Source organism: Gymnoscopelus braueri (assembly GCF_963280865.1).
Source record: "Gymnoscopelus braueri genome assembly, chromosome: 9".
NCBI lineage: Eukaryota > Metazoa > Chordata > Actinopteri > Myctophiformes > Myctophidae > Gymnoscopelus > Gymnoscopelus braueri.
Genome location: NC_137610.1, coordinates 31444875 through 31467064, shown reverse-complemented (window position 1 = coordinate 31467064; position 22190 = coordinate 31444875). Strand labels below are relative to the sequence as shown.

Here is a 22190-nt window from a genome sequence, read left to right as displayed (position 1 = left end):
AAATGTTGAGGTACTTTTACTTAAGTACAGTACTTCAGTAAAGGTACTTTCTACTACTTCACAACACTGACATAGGGGACATACATACAGAACTGAAACATCTCTTCAGCCCTTTTTGGTTAACGCTGCTTGAAGATAGAGAAATTAAGTCCTAAATGAACACCTCTGCAGCATGTCTTGAATCAACCAGAAAATCGATCTAACCATCACACTAGCACAGTCTATTCTCGGGTAGTGTTTGTGTTTCATTTCAATGAACGCAGACATGGAAGGAAATCCTTTAATTGCATTTGCACAATTTACAACAAACCTGTGAGTACAAAAAAAGAACAATGTACTTCTATAAAAAAAGAATACATAATTATAGAGTGAAAAACACCCTTTGACTTCTTAACCATGTGCACATAGACAATATTTACAATTTAGATAATGAATGCACAGACGAGATAAGGCTTTCAATCGCAGAGTCCCCTTGGATGAAATAAGGACAACAGCTTCCACCCATAAAGTGAAAACTTGAAATGTCATTCCTTTTAAATATACTGCTACAAAAATATTTATTATCTTCCTTTTCGATGTCACTAAAGAGTATCTTCATGAGAAGCCACTGTACAGGGACAGGTAGGGCAGTGTTGGGGGATCTATAGAGACAGGATTTTCCGTCTCGACGTCTGTTCCACCAGCTTGTGGTATCCGTCCAGTTTGTCCCTCAGTTTGTTGTAGAGCTGGGAGGAGAATTCAAAGATAATATTTTAAAGAATAGACAAAGTCCTATGTACCAGCATGAACTTAACTATAGAGAACCTTTCCCTGCTTGAATACAGTCAAGCAGGGATACAACACCCAACTGAACCAGACCCAGAACTAATTGTATTACCTTCAGTTGCATTTACCCATCTATTATGTACTAGATGTAGAGGTTTGATATGGTCTTATTTCCTCTACACTTTATTTGCAGAATTGAACAATTGTTTTTATGTACAGAAAGAATGTCAAGACATACGCTGGCGTTGGTCTGCGTCTCGTTCAGTGCTTGGAGGAGCTGGTCTATCGCCGTGTACGGCAGCCACACTGGTGGGGCTGTGGCTGAGAGGGGCTTCTGTATAGACAAACACCCAGTATTACAGGAAGTCAAGGGAAAAAAGTAAAAAAACATGTCACACTGTGTTTTATGTGCAGAAGACAAACCGGAGAATACTATTGTCATGTGCAGGTGACAAACCAGAGAATACCGTTATCAGAGAGACATAAATCACATTATTGTATACAAAAATAAAAACATACAGGCTTTCATCATGAAACTCAGTGGGTAGTTTGGGCACATTAATGGATCTTGGCTAATCTGAAGTCAATTGAGAGAGGGGGGGATACAATGTCAGAGCAAATCAACTGTACCTCTATTCCAAAGTACTGGTGGCCCTTCCCCTGAATAGCGTCCACCAACTCCAGTACTAGCTCCGCCGCCTCCACCAGGAGGTCATAGTTCAGGTAGAGTCGCAGCAGAGCAGCTGAATCCACTCTCTGGAAAAAGATTAAAATAAATGGTCATTAAACAGTTCAGACAACAGGAGAACAAGTCTACTGCACTGTGTGGGTATCAGGGTTGATCATTACATGTTTCAGCAAGTTAGAGTGAAGACATTTTTGAAACTATTTTAATACCAGATTGAATGAAAGATTACTCATCAGTGAAACAAGCATAAGTGGAATATGAGAGAGAAGTCTTTTACCTGGTCAATTTATAATTAGTGTTTCACTGCATCAAGAAGACAGATTTGAAGAACTGAGACAGAATTTATATAAAAATACATTACTAAATTCAAATGCATTTTAGACAAGGCCTGGATATTGGAAAACCCAGTTGGAGATATTTTAAAAATGTCAGGACGAGCAGACACCATGGTGTGTACTGCATGCATGTAAATGCACATACATTCCTAGGCTTCAATACAGGTGTTAAATACATGACTTAGTCTTTGAGCATATTTGGAGCGTTTCCAGGTAACACTCAATTGTGTACTGCAAAATCATTTCCCTGCGTGCTTTAACATAGGGGTCAAATAAGAGAAAGTATAAACCACGATGTCTGAGGAAGTCCATCGCAGACTACAGTGCGTACAAGTTTGAAATGTATATAACATTTAGTCAGAAATGCCATGGTGGTGTCTCACCATAACCTTTCCATTATTTTGCATTCACCTTGTATGCATTGACCAGCCAATCAGGCAGGGGAACACCGTGAGAGAGGAGCTTGTTGATGACACAACGGTGGTGCTGGGCATTGGGAGACGAGTATCTCTCCAGGTAGGACTCCAGCAACCTCCACGCCTCATCTGTGGCACTAGACGGAGGCAGAGACAAAGAACTAAAATTGCAAGAAAGACTCAAGAAAGACTTACTTTGTTACTATCACAAGATGGTTGGACTCCCCCAAAAAAAGGGAGTAGAGGTACGGTAAAGGTGGTCTATGGAAACCAATGCTGACACAAACAAACCTTGATTCTTTGGTGGTGATGATTGTTGACAGCTGGTTGGCAGCCAGCCAGTTCCAGGTTTCATTCTGACACTCTTCTCCTCCGTACTGAAGCTTGATACATCTGGAGCACATGGCAAGGGAACAGAAATAAACCACAAGCTGAGGAGGGCAACTCAGTGAACACTTCACTTCACAACCACATTATTCTAGACTGTTAACCTGCGCATTCATGTATGCAAAAAATAAGTACACAATAATACTGTGCTATTTCCAAGTGTGCCTTCGTATTTCAAATGCTGCTACCCAGGTTAATGCAGTGTAAGGTACTAGAGTTCCAGGCATTTCTCTTGACTCAGGTGTGTGACAACTGACTCAACACAAAATAAGATACCGTACATAGTACATGAGTACATGAAATGGAACAAGAGACTTACTTGAAGGCCAGTCCCTCAAAGACGGGAGTGAGGGTAAGCTTGAAGGTCTTGCAGAGAGAAAGGGCACAGTCAAACAGCCCTGTTTGGACCAAAAGGGCCACCATCTCCACAGCAGAGGCACTGCCTGTAAAGTGTTAGGTACAGTGTTAGTCAACTGTATGTGAGTGAGATAGTGTTTTCGTTATGTGAGTGAGATAGTGTTTTCGTTTTTTTTACACATTACCCTGTGCTACCCGAGTCCTACATAAATGCCCACTGAGGATAGACAGCATCCCATAGTATGAAGGGACGATGGGTGTGTGATTGGCTAGACTGTTTGGCTAACTGGCCAACCAATGCTGTTACTTAATCATTCATTCAGAGACGTGTCTGTCTACTGGGCTGGCCCCCGTTGGTCCTATATTGTGTCTGCTGGGCACATCATCACTACTTGATGCAAAATCATCTATAAATGGGTTTGGATTTTCAAAGACTAGAGCTAAAAACTACTTTATACATGTACAAATTATCAACTGCAATATAGCTTTTACACTGTCAATGTCCTGGGCTTGCAGACTGTTAATGCCATGTTGAGGTGGTTCTGTTTCGTGATGTTGTGCATGTAGCCTCATGAGAGGTGATTGGTCTACTTTTGAGGGGACATATATTGTTGACACAGACAGACAGCTTGGGTACCTGCAATGGCAGCGGAGGGCGGGTGGTGCTGGGCCAGAGTGAGTCGACTGCGGGCCAGGATGTACTCCTTCTCCAGGTCTTTTAGCTCCAAGATGTCTATCTGACGCCTCACTGAGGGTGGTAAAAACACACCTCTATTAACATACAGTTTCGGCTTCTGGGTGATTCAGCTCTGATATTCGTTTGGTTTATGGTGTTGGTAAAGTTTGATGACCCACCTGGATCACTTGCAAACTCTCCATCGCAGTTCCTCTTTGGCGATGCCCCCGGTCGTTCATACTGTGTTCATTGAAAAAAGAAATACATCTTAAAGTTCTTTCTGTGTCCTTACATTCATACACCGTAGCAGTGCATGTGCAGAGCATGTATGCATGCATATAAGTCCCTTTAACACTGGTAAAAAAATATATATATTTTGTGATTTATCAGCTCCAGCTTTAATCAGCAGTGATGGAAACATGACACCCAGGTGACCAGTTCTTATTAAGATGCACAAATTCAATATAACTGAACCGTCTTTACTGTGCACACTATGATTGATCTAGCTGTTGTGTGTGGGTGTTGTGTGTGAGAGAGAGAACGTGTATGATTGTGCGAGTGTGTATAAGTGTGCATTTGTGTATGAATGTGTATGTGAATGCTTATTTGTGTATGACACATGAGTGCATGTTTGTGGGCTGACTGGTAGCTTAGTTGGTGCATGCAGGTTTGAATCCGACTCCTGGCATCATGTCTAATGTGTCTCCTCTCTCTCCAGTGCTCCCTGAGTGTATTCGTTTATGCAAGCGCACATGTGTGTGTGTGAGTGTGTGTCCATACCACGGCTCCTGAGGCGGGCTGGACGATCCATGCGTATTCAGGTCTGATGAGGCGCAGACAGTTGAGGGAGGCCAAGTAACAGTTGACCTGCTTCTGGAGGCCTCGCTGTGTCCTCACCTCCCTACCCAGACGCATGCCGTACTCAAACATCACTGTGCCCGCTACAACAAACACAACAAAGGTCTGGTCAGACATAGTAAATGCTTGTCAATGACAGGCCGCTTCAAAGTATTCACACACATTTAACTGTCTGCTTGAGGAAATAGATACAATTTGGAAGTGGTTTTGCAGGAATGACATTGTACAACAATAAAGTAGTACATATCCATGACTCATCAATAAATGTATTAATTTATAATAAGTCCTTTTAAAAAACAAGTCATTTTATAAACATAGATGTTGTGATGGTTAAAAAGTTAAAACAAAACAAAATACAAGAGGAACTCAAATCACTGTTTGAGTTCCACAGCGATTGCATGCTAGGAAATGGGGCGTATCTTTTTTTCCAGACTAGTCGGTTACACAACATGAGATGAATCATGTGTGAAATTAGCTATAATGTATGTGTGTGGGTGTAAGAGTACGTGAGAGGGACAGAGGTGCAGTTGTGACAACAGGCTCTGCTGTAATGTAATACCTTTCCTGTAGTTGTGTCTGTTGATATGGAAGGCGTACAGCAGCTCATAATAGTTGTGGGACATGAGATCCACTGCCCTGGCTCTGGACTCAATGATACTGACCACCTGTTGTCAATCACACGCACACTCATTATTGCCGTTATTACATTGGTCTATAGTGAAAGTATCAACAGTGAGAGGCTCAACTTATTAGTCATATTCAGTCACATTTTATTACTATGCAGGGGTTTCAAAGTCTGAGGCAGTTGGCCTCCCAATAGTAAATGCTTTTATGTTTTTATTTAAATAGGTCCCCCAAAAATGCTACATGACTAAGTGTAATAAATTTAAACAACTGAAATGTAGGAAGTTAAAGTTCAGCATCAATCAATAAATATTGGTAATTGTCACATTGAAACACGGATAGCAAGAGTGAGCGAGATCAGGTCCACCGAGTCTTCTTCCAACATGAACAACATGTCAGTGTACTGATGATTCAATTAAAGTTTGCTACGCTACCATGAGCTGTACCGCTGCCAAGTTTAAGTCTACACACGCACACATGACATTGCAGAATGCATTAGAGAGTGGAAATACAGAAACCGAAAGTGCTCCTCATTTCCTTGTTTGTATGCTAGATTTAGGCAAACATCTATGGATAACACCAAAGAGGTTAACCATTATGTGAATCTTTGTGTATAACTACAGTCCTGTTGATCGATCCTGACCTCTGTTATGCTCTGGTGCCTCACTTTGGAAACCCCTGCTCTAGAGACGGAGTAACTTTCCCCATTTACATGTTAAACTGTGTTCATGTGTATGCGACTGTACACATATATATGTGGTAACCTTTGCAGAATTGACAGCTGCTGTCAAAAGAAAATGTCAAGTTCAGTTTATTTAGTCTGATTAATGAGAGGCAATTTCATCTGGCAGTAAAAGTGCCTTGAATTACTCTTTTGGAACCATCTTGTAAATGGAATTAAATAACCTTGGAGCCATCAAGCAGAGGATGATGGAGAATAGGAGTAGAAACGCTAAGTGGCCTGGCATTACTCTCATTTATCTACTGTCCATCTTAAGCACTGAAGTAAACCAGCACACAGTAGGCATTAGGATTATGTACCTCATCATGGAGGTTGACGTAGGAGAACTGGACCAGGTCATGAAGCTGGGAGCGCTCACACAGAACCACCACCAGCTGGCGCAGACAGTCCAACTGCCTGGAGGACAGCAAGGAGGCAAAGTGTTAAATACAATATATACAGAAAGAAGAACAACTCTTATGTCAACATTGAAAATGCATCACTGGGGAGGAAATGCTGGATTTATTGCACAATACTATTCTGTATCAAGCACTGAATTCATGATTTTAAATTCAGTGAATGAAAATAACAGTGCCAGCAGTACATGTTTTAGTGTTGCTTCAGGCAGCTTCTCTGAATGAAGCAGTGACCTCTAGTGGCTATTAAGTGGAGTTTATTTAGGCTTCATTTAGTTATTGCCCAGCTCAACCTGTATGTGTACTGTATATGCATGTGAGATGTTAGCACTCATAATGGTGGATAGACACCACCTTCTTCAGTGTGTCTGTCATTACCTGCTGGAGTCAGGGTTCTGGGTGAGGGCTTCATAAGCCTGGTGGTTGTGTCCCAGGTCTAGGTGGTGTTTGAAGATACGGGTCCAGAGAGCAGCCTGCAGAGAGAGAGATGCACCTTTACTTAACATGTCAAACATAATTTACCTGGGATCTCAAATATATAGATGCAGGATTCATTCCAATCATTTCATTATGATCCAAGAATGACGGGCAGGTCAGGATAGAACAAAAAAACCTGTTCACAAGGCAAAGAAAATATTCGCACACTGCCCTCAAAGCTCCCGAATTTAATTAAAGATACAATGTCTGTGCCTTCTGAACTGATTGAGTCACTCAGAAATTATCCAGCACTTTGTCCACCTAATACTGTCTGAGATTTTGTTATAGTAACAGAATTTAACTGCGATAGCGATCTCTAAATGTGTGCAAGCGCAGCCGCCATGTTAAAGCTGCACTTTGCAGCTTTAACTGCTAAAGCTCCCACGGAACACTGGTTCTCAACGTCGGGTTCCGGGACCACCAGTGGGTCCAAATGGACTCTTACTGGTCTGCAACTCTCAGAACTTTACAGTGTAGATTGGGTTGCCAAATATAAACAATCATGGCCGTCTGGCACCCGACGAGACGTTGAGAGAAAGTACCATAGGACACATACGATCTGCCTACCTGGCTCCGGACATAATTAGCAGCCTCTGTTATGGCCATGGATAGAACACATTGTAACGATCTGCCTACCTGGCTCCGGACGTCATTGGCCGCCTCTGTTATGGCCATGGTGGCCAACTGGATGATGAGCTCTGGTAGACCCATGTCCTCCAGCAACCGCAGCACCTGGACAAGCACCAATAAGGCTTTCAATTTGGTTCACTCAACATCAATAATCAATTAGTTTTTACTGTTATTTTAGCCAAGTTCAACCTGGTATCCCTAGTCATTATAGGCAACGATTTCCAAAATGCTTCAAAAAGGTCATGCTGTGTATGTACCTTGTTGTAGTATTGTAACCTGGGAGTGGAAGCAGCCTCCTCATCCTCAGTTCCTGACAGTCTTATGAGGAAGTCTTCCTTCTCCACCTCTGTTGATGCTTCCTGGAAGCATTGCAGAGCCTTTGCAGAGAACATACATTCAGAATAGCAGCTAGTAAGGTTCCTGTAGACTCCAATAATATTTTGGCCATCTAATACGTATAACACGTCCCATTGTGCGATGGGAAAACAACCTTATAATTGTGATAATCAAATGAGACTACAACCTACGTCAACAGACGTTTGCCAGGACAACGTTTTACTTTGAGAAAACAAAGCTAATAAAGGAATGGTGGAAAGTTTTGACCCAGTCTTGACTTGGTAGAAGAGGACAAAACAGGTTGCCACTTGCCAATTTTACAAAGGCAGCTTGATGAAATAATATCTCCAGCCATTTTTCACTAATCGGTCTACTCATAAACTAGCATATAAATGATTCTGTGCTTTACCAGATGAAACCTGTAAAATTGCTACAGTAATTTGTCTGGTAAAGGTCATCAACAATGATTTCTTTTTAACGTGTTGGTAGTGATTTCTTAAGACTATAGATTTATTGATATTATACTGTTTAGACTGATGATAGGTTCTTGGTTTACCTATGATCCTAGATTATTTCTATGCATTTGATGTATTAACTCGTATTTTCCTTGCATACTGTAAGTCGCTCTGGATTAAGAGTGTCTGCTAAATGCCTAAATTATCAATTTTAAATTGTATAGAAGTAGCTCAAGGCACCATGCACGAATATGGCCCAGGTTTCCAGACACTGCTGGAACCTACAATGGTGTGGATCGGCTCATCCTAGACCCTGCCACACTGAATGACTGAAAGACGCTTACAATGAATATATGTGCCAATATATAGCCACAATGTTAAAATTTCACCTGGAATGGCACAAACTAAGACAGCCAATATCATACAGCAGCGGTGTGTAACTCATTTTATGATGTCAGATGTCAGTTGAAAGCTGTACTACTAACCTTGTGGCCCTCTCCGTTGGCCAGGTAGCACTGTCCCAGCATGAAGCGACAGGAGCCCACATTCACCTGACACCAGGGCTGGATCAGCCTCACATACTCCTAAACACACATACAAACAGACACACAGAGCAAGACAGACAGATTAAACAGTTCACAGGCATCCAAACTGCATAGATAAAATATGGTGCGCACATAGCATGGGTCAAAATGCTATTTATTTTATGTATTTGTGCTGGGGCGGGTCAAATGGTCTATTTGGGCTAGTAAAGATCTGGTTGCTCCAGTAAGACTAGGCTATGAAAGGAGACCTACCTGTAGTTGTGCGTATTGGCAGTTGGCCATCAGACATTCAGGGAACTGGAAGCCCGGGTTACTGGGCCAGCTGGGAAAGATACTGGTTAAGGTTCATTGTTGATGCAGAACACATCAACTGACATAACGAGTGTGTATAGAATGCTTGAATGCTGTGTAAATAAATGTTATTTCTACCAATCTGTACGGTAGAGTATGTATAGAATATACGTAACTTAACAACTGCGGTGGTGTAGTTGGTCCACCTGCACTTCTATTGAGAAATGTATATCTTGCGGTCGGGTAGGACCACTACTGGTTTATAAGACAAATTCAATTCTAAGTGAAATGTCTAAAACTATGGATTGCAACTTTAAAGTTATATATTTCACTGATGCAAAGTGAAATACACATAAATGCATTTAAAGTCATGGAATGTGACTGGACGTCGCTTGAGGCGATGTGTCTCAGTCCACTGTACACTGCTATACAGTCATTGGAATGAAGGATACAGGAATTGTGCTAGTAGATTGACAATGTTGGACACTATGTGGGGCCAATGGAGCAGGGAGTTGCTCAGCGTGGGGCTCTGCTGCTGGCTGTAGATCTGGGATATGATGCCCTTCCTGGCCACCGTCTGGTAGAACAGCTCCACCACTGTCTGAGGACTCAGCACTGAGAAGAGAGAGGGTACAGGTTGATGTATTTATTGAAACCAGCATTAAAACTTAGAATTTTTTTTTGATCCCAGTGACTAATACATGTAAGCGATTAAAATAAGTCTCCCCATCTCTTTAGTAACAAAAAAAAATATTTTCAGGTCAGGACATCAATTTGATCCAATCAGGAGAGAGAACTCATACAGGATATACACATATGAAATTAGAAGTGATGAAACCTAAAACTGAGACAAAACTGGAAATAGAACACAATTGAAGAAGACAAATGGGATCACTCTCCTGATTGGATGAAATTGATGACACCTGAAAAAAAAATTTCCGTACACTACACTAAAATGGAAGAGAATCGGGACTCTGGACTCCTGTTACTGAACCAACACTCCATAGCAATCATTACTATTAGAATAAAGAGGCTTAACTTTCTAACTAAAAACTTTTGCCTTAAACCAAAAAATATCAAACATTAATTTTTATTCTTTGTCACCCAGTGAGTGCTGTCTGGGTGTGTGACATTACCTACCTGAGCCTGAGGTGGACAAGGCCGGAGAGTCTGACAGCTCCAGGACGGACAAGTGCTGCAGGTTGGCGTCTCTGAAGGAGCAAGACAACTTAAATTTACCACTTCAACCGGTTGCAGGAATTGTGGGCACCTCAATGTTAAATTGACAATTTTCCCCGAAAATGTAAAAATGTCTCTAGTTATCTTTGTGTTCCTACATGGTGTCCATGGGGATGGAGGAGGCCAGGCTCTGGCTGATGTTTTTGAGAAGATAGTAGGAGGAGAGGAGTTGAGAAATGCGAGGGATCAGGTCCTGTTGGAGCTGCAGCAGTTGTGCACCTCCTCCTGGAATCATCTGGAATACACATGCACGCACACACACAGGATGCATAAAATTGGATTTCATTATGAGAATTTGTCAGCATTACTACTATTCAAAAGCAACACATTGGTAGACAACTAACATCATTTGAATAGCCAAGAACAATTGTCTAGAAAGTAACAGAAGTTTTCTAGTCTACCAGCCACTGTGGCTGGTAGACTAGAAAGGTTTACTTGTGTTTGTTTGTACAACTATGACAAATAAATGTGATTTATGTGCAATTGTGCATGCAGCCTCCCCACTGTTGCTGATGGCCCAAAACATCATCAGTCCTGATTATAAACGGCTTCAGTATGTAACATTCCGTTACACGTAATAAATGATAATTTGAGTGCATTTTCACCCATATAATCACATTTGTTAAGTGTATGTGGGTGTGTGTGACGGTCTACTCACGTTGTCTCCCAAGTGGAGGTATAGTTTCTGAAGGATGAGTAGGTCTCTACAGAACAGAGCTCTGGTCATAGCCATGTGACAGACAGCCTGACACACCACGGTCACAGCGGTACTGCTGCCATACAGCTGGGACAGACTGATCCTCACATTCTGACTGTGACCTGCGAGGAGACAAGAGACATTCCAGGTACATTTAGCAGATTAACACAATCGAGGGCGTAAAATCATACAATGCACAAAACAAGGAAATTATAATCAATGAGTACTAACAACAAAACAAGTACTAATTAGCAGTAGGAACATAGAAAATAGGTGGCATTTTTACTTAGGCAGCACCTGACATCCTTATCCGATAGGTACCCATCAGTATGCTTCCTGAGTAAGAGTGGATTTAGAAGTACTGTAGCGAATAAAATTCCTTGTCCACCTTCTTCTATTTATGTTCTCTGACCTATTTGGAAATATTTTTTATGCAGGCATGTCGGAATAAAACTCTTCAAATACAATCTTTCAACTAATATCCTAAAGAAAGGGGCTGCTCAGAACAACAACAAAAAACGCTCTTAATGACAGATTAAGTACCTGGTGGGAGGGGCCCATCCCCACCGCCCTCCGTTTCCGTCTCTAGGTCCATATGGCTCACTAGGACAAACATGGCCGACACAGGGTTCCGAACGTTCTGCAGTTTGTCCTGGATGTCACTTATCACGTTGTCACTATAGAGACATAACGGGAACATGGGTTTGTGAACACATTAAGCAGGCAGGCCAGGCAGGTAAGCCAACCTGAACACAGATTTTTTGATTTTTGTGATTGAGTTTACACCCGATTTCTAATAAATCTACAAGATCAGTTTAAATTCTGGGTATTAAAACTTCACTGTTTTTAAATTGCCGAAGTCACAGTCTCCCCATCCCAACCCTATTGGTCAAGGGGTGTGTCAATCCCTACATACTGACTTGTCAGTGGCCAGCAGGTTGTCCAAAACCAGCTCTGCAGCTCTCTCAGGTGACTGTAGATGTTCCAGGGCTTTTTCCATCTCATAGGCCATGTCCCCTGTCACAGCGTCACTCAGCAGACGTAGACACTGTACCAGCTGCAGCACATCATGGCCCACCTCTGCATCTAGGGGGTCAGGACAGGAGACACAGGGTGTGAGTAATCAGGATTCAAACTATAATGGTGTTGTGAGTAATTAGGATCCAAACTATAATGGTGTCTGGACGTTTAATGCCTTTTAAGTTTTTATGGTGTGAGTCTAGCTTTTTATAAGAGGCTCTGTCTGTGTGTCCGGAGATAATCGCGCAAACAGCGTGACAGACCAGCGCAGATGTTTTTTTGCACACTGCCAGTAGGCCACAGAAGTACCAGCAGAAGCATTGTTTTTAAATACACAAGCAAGCCCAGCCAATTGCACGCGAGAGAGTTGCGCGCGCGAGAGAGAGAGAGTGAGTTGTAGGCCGTTTTCAGCATTTCATTCATAATTTGCGCTTGGCGTGTGTGCTTAAGTCTTTTGTGTTTAACTATATGTTGTGGCTTTTCCAACAGTCGAAAACTAAAGTCACTGTTCTTGATCAGGGGGTGTAGGTGGCCATAGTAGGCTATTACTTGTGTCTCTCTTCGCTGCGGTCAAAAGACTACAACGCTTCCACCTGTCTCACCGTCATCCACTCTTATCAACCATTAAGCACAGTCAGCTGGTGTCATTATCTTTCTAGCCTACTCAATTACAGCAGATGTAGACCTCAAAACAATAAAATAACCAAATAAATACATATATTCAGCACCAGGTTGGCTAATAGGCTACAGGTTTGGTTTAGCGCGTATAGACAATTAATACTTTTCCTGTCCTTTGCAATTGTGTAGGCTACATGAGAGAACATTAAACCAGGGGTCTTCAACCTTTTCAGACCAGGGACCCCCAAACTGATGGGGTGATGGAGCAGGGACCCCCTACCTCGTAGGGTAGGGGGTAGGCCACCACATATATCGTATATTTATGTATAAAATTGTGTTTTATATGTATAAACATGAACAAATGGTTGCCTGGAGCCTGCTCCTACCCACAGGTTGTCCCAGTAGGTGTGCAAAAGACCTTTTCTTTCTCTACAAAATATGTATAAACATACCATGTTATTGTGCATTCAATACTAAGCTATTCAAATATGTCATGTTATGTTTAAAGACATAGACATTTTTGAAAAATAAATTAACGTTTTTAAACATTTTTTTTTTAAATCAAACAATTTCGCGGACCCCCTGCAGTACCTCCGCGGACCCCCTAGGGGTCGCGGACCCCCTGTTGAAGACCTCTGCATTAAACGATAACATAGATAGATACAGTGAGTGGCCTACTTCAACATTACAAGGAACATTCAAAGATAAAATTGGAGGAGAGAGGCAGAGAGGGAGGGAGAGGGACAGAATAGGGGAGAGAGAGAGAAGGTGGTACCGGAATGCTTTTTCTTTATTTTTGTGTGTTGACACACCCCGCCCACCCCACGATAATTGCGTCCGAAATCTTGACCCGTCCGCCCGCCCCGCCTATCACTACTGGCCATATTAAGAGCCACATTGAAACCATGCAGACCTGCCTTTCTCATTTGGATCCTGAGATTCACATGATTTTATTTTTTTCTTGTCATTTATGACAGGGAAAGATGTCCAACCCAATGACAAGACGTTGAGTTTCTCATAGGGTGTCATTTGCTAAAGCTAATTTAGAGGTTGTAGAATTTATTGTTTGGACATAAGTATTCAAAGTGGTCATTTTTCAGGTCACTTAAGCACGAGTTTTACAACCCATTAAAACACTAATGTTTCTAAGACATAGAAGCTATTAGAGTTACCTTCAGTTATGGGAGTCTCGTCCTCTGAGAAGAGGTACTTGTCATTGGAGAGGTACAGGTGGTCCACCGCAAAACATGGCAAGAGGAAGGACACAAAACCCTGCAACAAACACCAGTTCCTTCGTTCAGATTATAATTTACACATTTCTGCTACAGTAGGTGGCATTTATCACACTTTTATTTAGATAGAATATTACAGGAAACAGAGAGGGGGAGGAAATGTAAAACCCATATCCAGCCAGAGCCAGCAGTGGTCAAAGCACTATCCAGTCAGCCCCTTGTTTATCCTCTAATTCAGTGCCGTTTTACAGTGATAAATAAACAGGTCAGGTGTCTGGCTCAACAGGAATGAACAAATGACCTTTTGATTATAAGACCACCTCTTTAACCACTTACCTTCTTAAGCAGGCAGACCATACCAGTCTGGGGGCTGATAGTGAGGCCCAGGGGCATGGACAGTGCCTCTTGGTACTGCAGACAGCAGGCGTAGAAGCGGGACCAGAACTCCACCTGTAGTTGACGGTACTCCTCCTGGGAGAACTCAAACTCTGTCACACTGCTCTGCAGCTAAGAGACACAGAGGAGGTTTATGCGATTGTTTTTTTAATTATAAATATCGTAATAACATTATGAATATAACAGAACAGGATACAGCAGACTGATGATACCTCATTCTCCACAGCCACGGTGACATCTCTCTTCAGCCTTTCCCAGGACACGTCGAGGATTCTCTCTGAGCCTCGTCTGTAGATCTGGAACACCGGGTACAGTATATTAGTCTGACACAAATAAAACACTTCTTTGGACAGAATGTGTACATTTAATGGTGATTCAGACACCAAAATGCAAAGGTTTATTTAGGGGAAAACAATTGATTAGTTCAACAATTAATTGATTGTTGATGTGTTCTTTTGTGGTTTAGTACAACTTAAAACAAACATAGCCTAAACTTTCTGTTCTTGAAGTAGGACCATTCATCCTACAAGTGTGAACAATCTGAAGAGTGAAATTTAACAATATAGAATATCTATAGTGACAGCAGGTGCTCTTTACCTGTAGTGCTTTAACGATGGCGGAGGCCGTGAAGCGCAGAGGGGAGAAGAGCACCTCCAGATAAGTCTCCTGAAAAATAAATAAAATACTGCAAAATGTGCACAGACCTGATGACTGCTTTAAATGATCTAATGTACCTCACAACGACAGTACATACATTTGGTATTTTCTACTATATTCAAGAGATAGACTGAGGGGGCAGAGGAGCACCGGTGGGATTAGGATCTAGTCCATTCAGTGATAATAATACTCAGTTTATAGTAGAGGAGATAATAGTTGATAACGCATCAGTGGTTACACAATAATAATACATTTTATTTGTATTGCACATTTCATTCACAGGGAATCCCTGAGTGCAACATGGTTAAAACATATAATCAATCATAGAAGGTTAAAAGCAGGGTTTAAAAATGTCAATCACAAAAGGATATTGCTGACAGTGGTTACACAACAATTTAACACGAAAAGGCGTTCCGAAATAAAAACGTTTTTAGACAAAAGGAAAGGCTGTTCCACAGGCAAGGTGCTGCCAGGCACCACAGGGTGGTGGTACAAGGGAAAGCTTACCCTGGGATCTTGGTCCACTCCAATATGGACTTCTTCCTCTGGTGGGGGCTGAACAAAGACCTGGTTCCACTGACCTGCTGTATTACTGAACACACAGACAAAAACACTTGTTATACTTTATCATCGTATTTCTCAGAAACATCCTACTGTAACATTAAAAACTTAACTCATACATGAAAGTCCTGGGTAAAATAAGGCTTCAGATGCAGAGAATAGTATGCTTGTTTATTCGTTTTAACCCGTCTGAAGTAACAGTTATGTGAACCTTAGGTAGGTTCACATAAGTTGTCAATCACAGAAAAGTACAATATATAGATTTTTAAATACCTAGGGACCCAACACCATGCCTGGAAAAACTCAAAATACCTGGTACAAGATAATATGTATATTTTGACTCCAAGTTCAAACTTACTGTTCGTAGTTGATGTATTTGACTACAGTGGTGTTTGTGTCATCCACCCACAGACCCCAGATGTCAGTGGAGGTCAAAGTGAAGTCCACCAATGTCTCCTGTTCATAAAGGGATAAGACGGTCAGTCAGGATGGGACAACGGGCCGACCCGATAAGTGGTTAGGGCACATTGGCACAAAATGGCAGGCCTGATCAGCGAGCGCCCAGTTTGCTTCCCGGCCGGCGGGACCATTTGCTGTATGTACAAATGTAGCCAAATGGACCGGTTAAATTAACACTGAGGTATCCGTTTTTCAGGCCACCGCAAATGACATCTGTGCGACTACGTGTCCCTGCCTTACCTGCGTGGTGAACAGTGAGGAGATGTGATCCAGGCTTTGGCGGTTGTCCTGTGCGACCAGCTGCAGCACGGTGAACTGTCCTCTCTGAGGGACGGCCAGGTAAACGGCCAGAATCAGCCCGTCGGTCTCAGAGTAGGACAGACGCAGCTTGTGACCCTGACCTGCCACCTGCTTCACCCCCTTACAGGCAGGCATGTACTCCAACATGTCGACCTCCAGAAGACACGCCTGGATCTGGGGGCAGGAGGGAGAGGGATGATGTGCTAATATCACGACATGATATGAACTCATTGAGTGCCAATGACGTCTTTTGACGGCCGTTTTCAGTGTGCCATTAGTGCCAATGACGTCTTTTGACGTAAAAATAAAATAAAAAAAATTCAAATCTTTTTTTTTTTTTTGGGGGGTATTTTTATTATTTTTTTATCTCAAAGGAACTAGGAGAAAACGATTTTCAAAAAGTTAATGCTCCATCCACTTCAATGTTAAAATGTAAACGGAGAAAAAAAAACAAAAAAACTTTTCCATTTTTCCTGCCTGTGGCACATGGATCAACAAGCTTGAAATAAGCCTGGCAGTGAATGAGTTAATTAAAACAATGAAAATTAATAATGGGGGAAACTATTTCTTGACATGAAACCTTATGCTGATTTTGTAGTTTGTTTTCTGGTTCTGAAAACTACAGAAGGGTAAAAACATTTGGTATTGGGCTGGCTTCATAGTACACCGTTCTGTGAGTTGCAGTTAATGCTAACTTGAGTTAGCATGTGAGTTACATGTGAGTTAATGTTAATGCTGCATCACAGTTGCAGCTAATACAAATAATAATGTGTTAGCTTTAGGTGTGCCAATGTGCAAGAATTGACAATGCTGTCGACTACTACCGTCTATGCTTGCACATTGGCACACCTAAATCTAACACACCCATTAGTCAATTTATTGGCTGCAGATGGGTTGCTTACTAGCCTGCCATGTCTTTACCCATCAGAGGTGTCTAACCTGTACCAGAAAACAAACTACAAAATCGGCTTAGGGTTTCATAGCCCTTTAAATGTATAAAAACACAGCTCACAAGGGTTGTAGACATTATTAACCTGCAAAATAACAACCTCCAAAAGCTCCAAACTCTAAATTAAGATTTTGCAACTCAACCCCAACCCAAAAGAGCACAATGGATAGTTATATAACTTGACATAATTTTATTAGCTCACTCAAGTTGCAGTAGGTTCCGTTCTTTTAATTATGGTTTCAAGTGCTAATCACTGCTTATGTTTTCTCCCATGAAATCTAATTTTATGTATTTTGTTTTTATTTTAATGTATCTATTTATTGTCTATCTCCGTTTTTCTATAGTATTATTGCCCTCTGCAACCTCTCCCCTTTTATGTGAATCACAGGACCAAAGCCGCTGGGCTTTAATGTGTTTAATCATTTTGAAGTTTATGTGTATATTTTGTATGCATTGTACATTTGTTTTTGTTTGTTTTGTTTTTTCAATAACTGTCTCAATCAATAGGCGCATTACATCCTGTTTATTGGTGTGTGCATTGACTATACCCTGTAGGACCACATGCGTAGTTTGTGATCCTGGCAGAGGGCGAATATGAAGGTGTCGTCCTCATGCTCTCGGGCGGCCAGACTGAGTGCCAGGTCCCCAGGGGTCTGCTCCCCACGGATGGCTGTGGGCATCCAGCCGGCCAGCCTCTGCATCACCGTGCTCCTCTTCAACTCCACTACTGACACGCTGCCTGCAATAAAACAAACACCATGTACAAACATTGTCACAATGTAACCATAGGCACGTGCTTTAAACCAAAAAAAAAAAACACGTGCAATACATGTCGCAGCCTAGCTTCAGCTGTCACAGTTGAGTTCCTGAATCCCAGGGTGCAATCTTACCCTGCAAGTCATGTGGCGGCAGGGTGACGACAAGGATGCCCCCAGCTGGTGAGGCGAGAGCGTACTGGGCCTCTCCCTGGTGATTGAGCCAGGCCGTGGAGGCGCTGGGACTCCCTGTCTGGCCGGCCTGGGTGGGGATGACAAAACTGTGGGCTGGGTCCTGCAGGCTCAGCTTGCCCACGTCTGTGAAGATGGACTGCATATGGCTCTCCGTCACCAGCTCCTGGAGGGATATGGTGGAGGAGAGAAGAGGTTTGAATGTTAGTTTGGGAACACTTTCAGTGTTCACTTTCAGTGTTCCCCACAGGATGGTAGGCTAGGTAGTGGCCGCAGACTAAGGCAGCCCCCATTGCCAAAACTATTGCTCAGACAACTACAAATGTTTGATTAGAACGTGTGATTAGAAGACTCACATTACGATACATGCGTGTGGGATGAGGCAGCACCAGACGGTGGACTGTCTGGTTGGTGGTGATGAAGATGATGACATTGTTGGCGGTCTCCTGGATGGACACACCACCGGGCAGCACGGTGCATTGGCAGAACTTGACCTTCACAGCGTTATTCAGGAGGTTCGTGTCCAGAGATTGCTCCACCAGCCAAACCGTGTCTCCTGACGTGGACCTGATGTGGATACAGAACCAGGATCAAACTGTTTCACTCACTGCTTGTGTTGTGTATGTGCGCATGTCAGACAGCGGACATAATTATTGACAGGTGCGGTACAGGTGTGGGGTATGAGGTCATTGAAGGACATTTGCATGTGCTTAATGCTGCTGTGAAAGCTGTCCTTTCGCATACAGAGACTGTTGTGTTGTCTACATGAATCTAATGTAAAAGTGGAGAAATTATACTAAATACATGTTTTCTGCCAGAATATTCAAATGGAAAGAGCTGATCCCAAGTCACAGCAATTATTAATTATTGGGTGACACAGAGAGTGAAATTAATTGCAGCAGAGATTAAATCCTCCACGAAATTACATTGAGTTTTCTATAGAATACATGCAATGTATGGCATATCAGGCATTCTAGGGCTAGTAGCACCAGTGTTACCAGTGGAAAGGTTAGTCTGGAGCCCTGCATCACTGTATAGGGGATATATGAGACGAGTGAATTGTAATAAGCTCAGTCTCTCTCTCTGTCATGTTTATAGAAACATTTAATTCTCAATGCCTTCAACCACCATCAACAGAACCATCACCAACAGAACCAGCACTGAAGCCATTGACAGCCATAATGAAAACTCTCACCAATGTACAAATCTGTTGCTGGTGATAGACAGCAGTTTACCACTCTCTTCATAGTGAAAACCTCCAGCACTGTCTGGGAACTTGACCCCTCCGGGAAGTGCATTGAGACCTAAAAATAGAAAATATCAACACAAAAGTCAAAACAAGAGCATAGCATAACAAAGCAAAAACTGTTATTGTTTAATGGGTGCAAATCGTTGCTGTTGTGTTAGACACAGCAAGGATAAATGCAAGATACAGACAGTGAATCCAGGTTGCGGCAGGGAGTGTAACGTTGTTTTTAGCAAAGCAGTGAAAGTACATAATACAACTCTTGACCATAACAACAATATACATTGTCTAACTCATACATAGGCAACTGGCGGCCCGGGGGCCACATGCGGCCCCCACCTTCACTCAATGCGGCCCGCAGGTTAATATCGGAATACTGATATATTAATGATTTCAGCTGTTACAATTCCAAACATCAAAACATGACCCGCTTTAATTACTTCAGTCTATATTAGTAGCTTTATGACTAGTATTAAAACAAAAAGAAAATCATGTCCAATGTATTTGTATTTAAGTTAACAGATAAGTATAACTAAATGCAAAGAAGATCTACAAGCGTTTTGAGCTTGTAGATCGGCTATTTTTGCTACTTTTGTGTGACATAGAATGGCCAAGTACTGCATCAATTCACGAAAAAAAGTTAAAATACGGAGATAGGAGGTGTCTGCCTGCAATGTGGCCCTCTGGAGTGAGTGTGGAGATATAGTGGCCCTCTCCATCATCAAAGTTTCCCACCCCTGGTCTAACTATTACCAGTATCCAATCCATTAACACTACACTAGTGAGGTACTTGGTCAAATACTCTGTAGACATTACGTACTAGGAAAAGTAACAAAATTGTGCCCGTTTTGTCAAACATATAGCATCATAGCATTTGGGTAAGGCATATTATGAGCATGATTGAATTGAATTGAATACTTTGATTGAATAGAATACTTAATTAACAGTTTGCAAAAAGTGCAGATGTTCAGTTATACAATAATGCTAAAAGTGATAACACAAAAAGCACAGAGGGCTTGTTTCCATTGAGGTCCTATGTATTCAATTTAAATCCTCAATAATAGGAGCAATAAAAGTAACAGTGGGGGGGTCATTTGTTTTGGAAAGGAAGAAGACTTGTCTAGGTCAAATTGCAGACAGGTGCTTTTTTATGGCTGTTGTGAAGGAGGGTACAGGGTAGGGAGTCCCACTATTTGATGGCTGGTGGTAGGGCATTCCACATTTTGGGGGCATAATAGATGAATGAATTCATCCCCATGTTTGTGCCGAATCTGGGGGGAATGAGATCAGTGGAGCTCCATCTGGTGTTGTGCCCGTTTCTCACTCTTTTGAACTATTTTGTCAGGTACAGTACATGCACTGGTCCGTTGAGTATCTTGAAAACCAGGCCCATGGCAAGTTGCTGTACTCTGTCCTCTACCCTGAGCTATCCCACCCTAGCATAATGAGCAGGGTTTAGGAGTCCTAGCTCTGGTCCAGAGCGTTAGCGAGTTCTGGACCAGAGCTAGGTGAGTCCTCCTAGGTGTGAGGTCTAATAGTAGTAGACAGGATTAGGACCACAATGGAAACAAGCCCCTAGAGGCCCTATGCTATACTTTTAGCATCATTGTAAAAATCGTACTATTTGCAAACTGTTAATTAAGTAATCAATCTGATTTGTTTGTCGCGAGGTCTGTAGTTTTGATTTTATAGTCAAAATGACATAGTTATAGTTACTAATTAATGAATACTTCTGGTGCTGAAACAGATAATTACACATAAGGATAAGGCAATCAGTTGTTAACCTCCTACCTAGAGTATAATTATACAATTTAAGCAGAACATAATGCGGATTGCCCTTTAAGAGATCATGTAGGATCTCACTTTTGACAGTTTTTGCCCTGATCTCCACTTTGATTCAGTGACAAGCAGGTAAAAAGTATTCAGACAAGACACAATAATCACTGCCACCTAGCTGGACTCAGAAATCATGCCCTACCTGGCTGCCTTCTAACAGAAACTAAACCATGTTGCTAGTCGTGTGGCCAGAATCAGATACACACTAATAATAATAATAATACACAGAATAACATGTAACGCCAGCTAACAAAGGGCTCAGTTAAATGTGGGACACCTGACAGCCTGACAAGACAGACAGGGGTGTTACTAGGAAGGCGCCGTTATTTGCGCTAGCATGTTAGCCCCGTTCAGCTCGCATGTGTGTCACGACCTCACTGCATCCCCCCGCCTCGACCACAAACAAACCTCCGCGAACATGCTCACGGAAACAACAAAGGCCGTCCTGGTAAATATTCAGAAAAGACTTTACCTAGGTTTACTGTTATTTCTCGGAACCGGTGTGGAGTTTCCCTCTCAAATCCACATATTTCTATGAAACTCCGCTCCAACACCACCGCCATCTTTGCCGCATTGACTTTCGGGATTGACATGAATGAGGAGAGCAGCCGCGCGCAGCCCGTTCAAACATTTAAAGAGGCAGGACGCTTTCCTCTGTCTCCCCAGTGTGCATCAAACTGTTTGGAAATCAAAATCCACTGATGTTGTGTAGGGCTCCACATCAGTTTGAGTTCTCAAGGGTCCGGGGAGTCGGGACCCCCAGGAGTATTTGAGCGGGGCCCAGGGTCCCCACTCCCCAGATAGCAGGAAAATCAGTTTAACCACTTTAACCCTATTGTATTGGTTATTTGAAAATAGCAGTTCTATAAACTTTTTTTTATTTTATTCTAGCAACCACCTGTCTTATCCTAGCAACAGCCTATACACCCTAGCAACTGCATTTTCACCTTAGCAGTGCCCTAGCTAGCAACCATCTCTTAAACCCTAGAAACCATGCTACACCCTGGTATAGGAAAACACTTGTTAAACCTTAGCAACTGCCTCAGCTCGTGCACC

General features: G+C 42.3%; 1 protein-coding gene across 2 annotated transcripts; it reads right to left on the bottom strand.

Moving 5' to 3' along the window:
- Positions 1-266: 266 nt before the first annotated feature.
- nup160 (nucleoporin 160) lies at positions 267-21711 on the bottom strand. 2 transcript variants are annotated; one of them, XM_080438760.1, is made up of 35 exons: positions 21607-21711; positions 19248-19356; positions 18409-18619; positions 17996-18218; positions 17654-17844; positions 16097-16330; positions 15756-15853; positions 15344-15428; positions 14777-14845; positions 14392-14475; positions 14120-14290; positions 13724-13823; positions 11834-11999; positions 11457-11590; positions 10875-11035; positions 10315-10451; positions 10118-10188; positions 9430-9592; positions 8939-9008; positions 8627-8725; positions 7608-7727; positions 7381-7452; positions 7288-7311; positions 6622-6716; positions 6148-6244; positions 5042-5147; positions 4405-4565; positions 3804-3864; positions 3586-3696; positions 2911-3034; positions 2496-2597; positions 2200-2341; positions 1396-1521; positions 1004-1099; positions 267-725 (listed from the first exon to the last, which is right to left on the bottom strand). In XM_080438760.1, exons 1-35 carry the CDS (start codon positions 21695-21697, stop codon positions 642-644), a joined length of 4188 nt encoding a protein of 1395 aa, XP_080294886.1. In that variant the 5' UTR covers positions 21698-21711; the 3' UTR covers positions 267-641. The 2 variants fall into 2 exon arrangements, with proteins under 2 accessions (XP_080294886.1, XP_080294885.1); XM_080438759.1 differs by lacking the exon at positions 7288-7311 and having other exon boundaries at positions 7357-7452.
- Between the last annotated feature and the right edge of the window lie 479 nt (positions 21712-22190).

Excerpts from the sequence above, each read along its gene's own strand:
- nup160 (XM_080438759.1), bottom strand. The coding sequence starts at position 21,697 with ATGGCGGTGGTGTTGGAGCGGAGTTTCATAGAAATATGTGGATTTGAG. Across the intron at positions 11,036-11,456 it reads GGATGGGCCCCTCCCACCAG|GTCACAGTCAGAATGTGAGG; the intron begins GTACTTAATCTG and ends GTCTCCTCGCAG. Across the intron at positions 7,453-7,607 it reads GGTTACAATACTACAACAAG|GTGCTGCGGTTGCTGGAGGA; the intron begins GTACATACACAG and ends GTGCTTGTCCAG.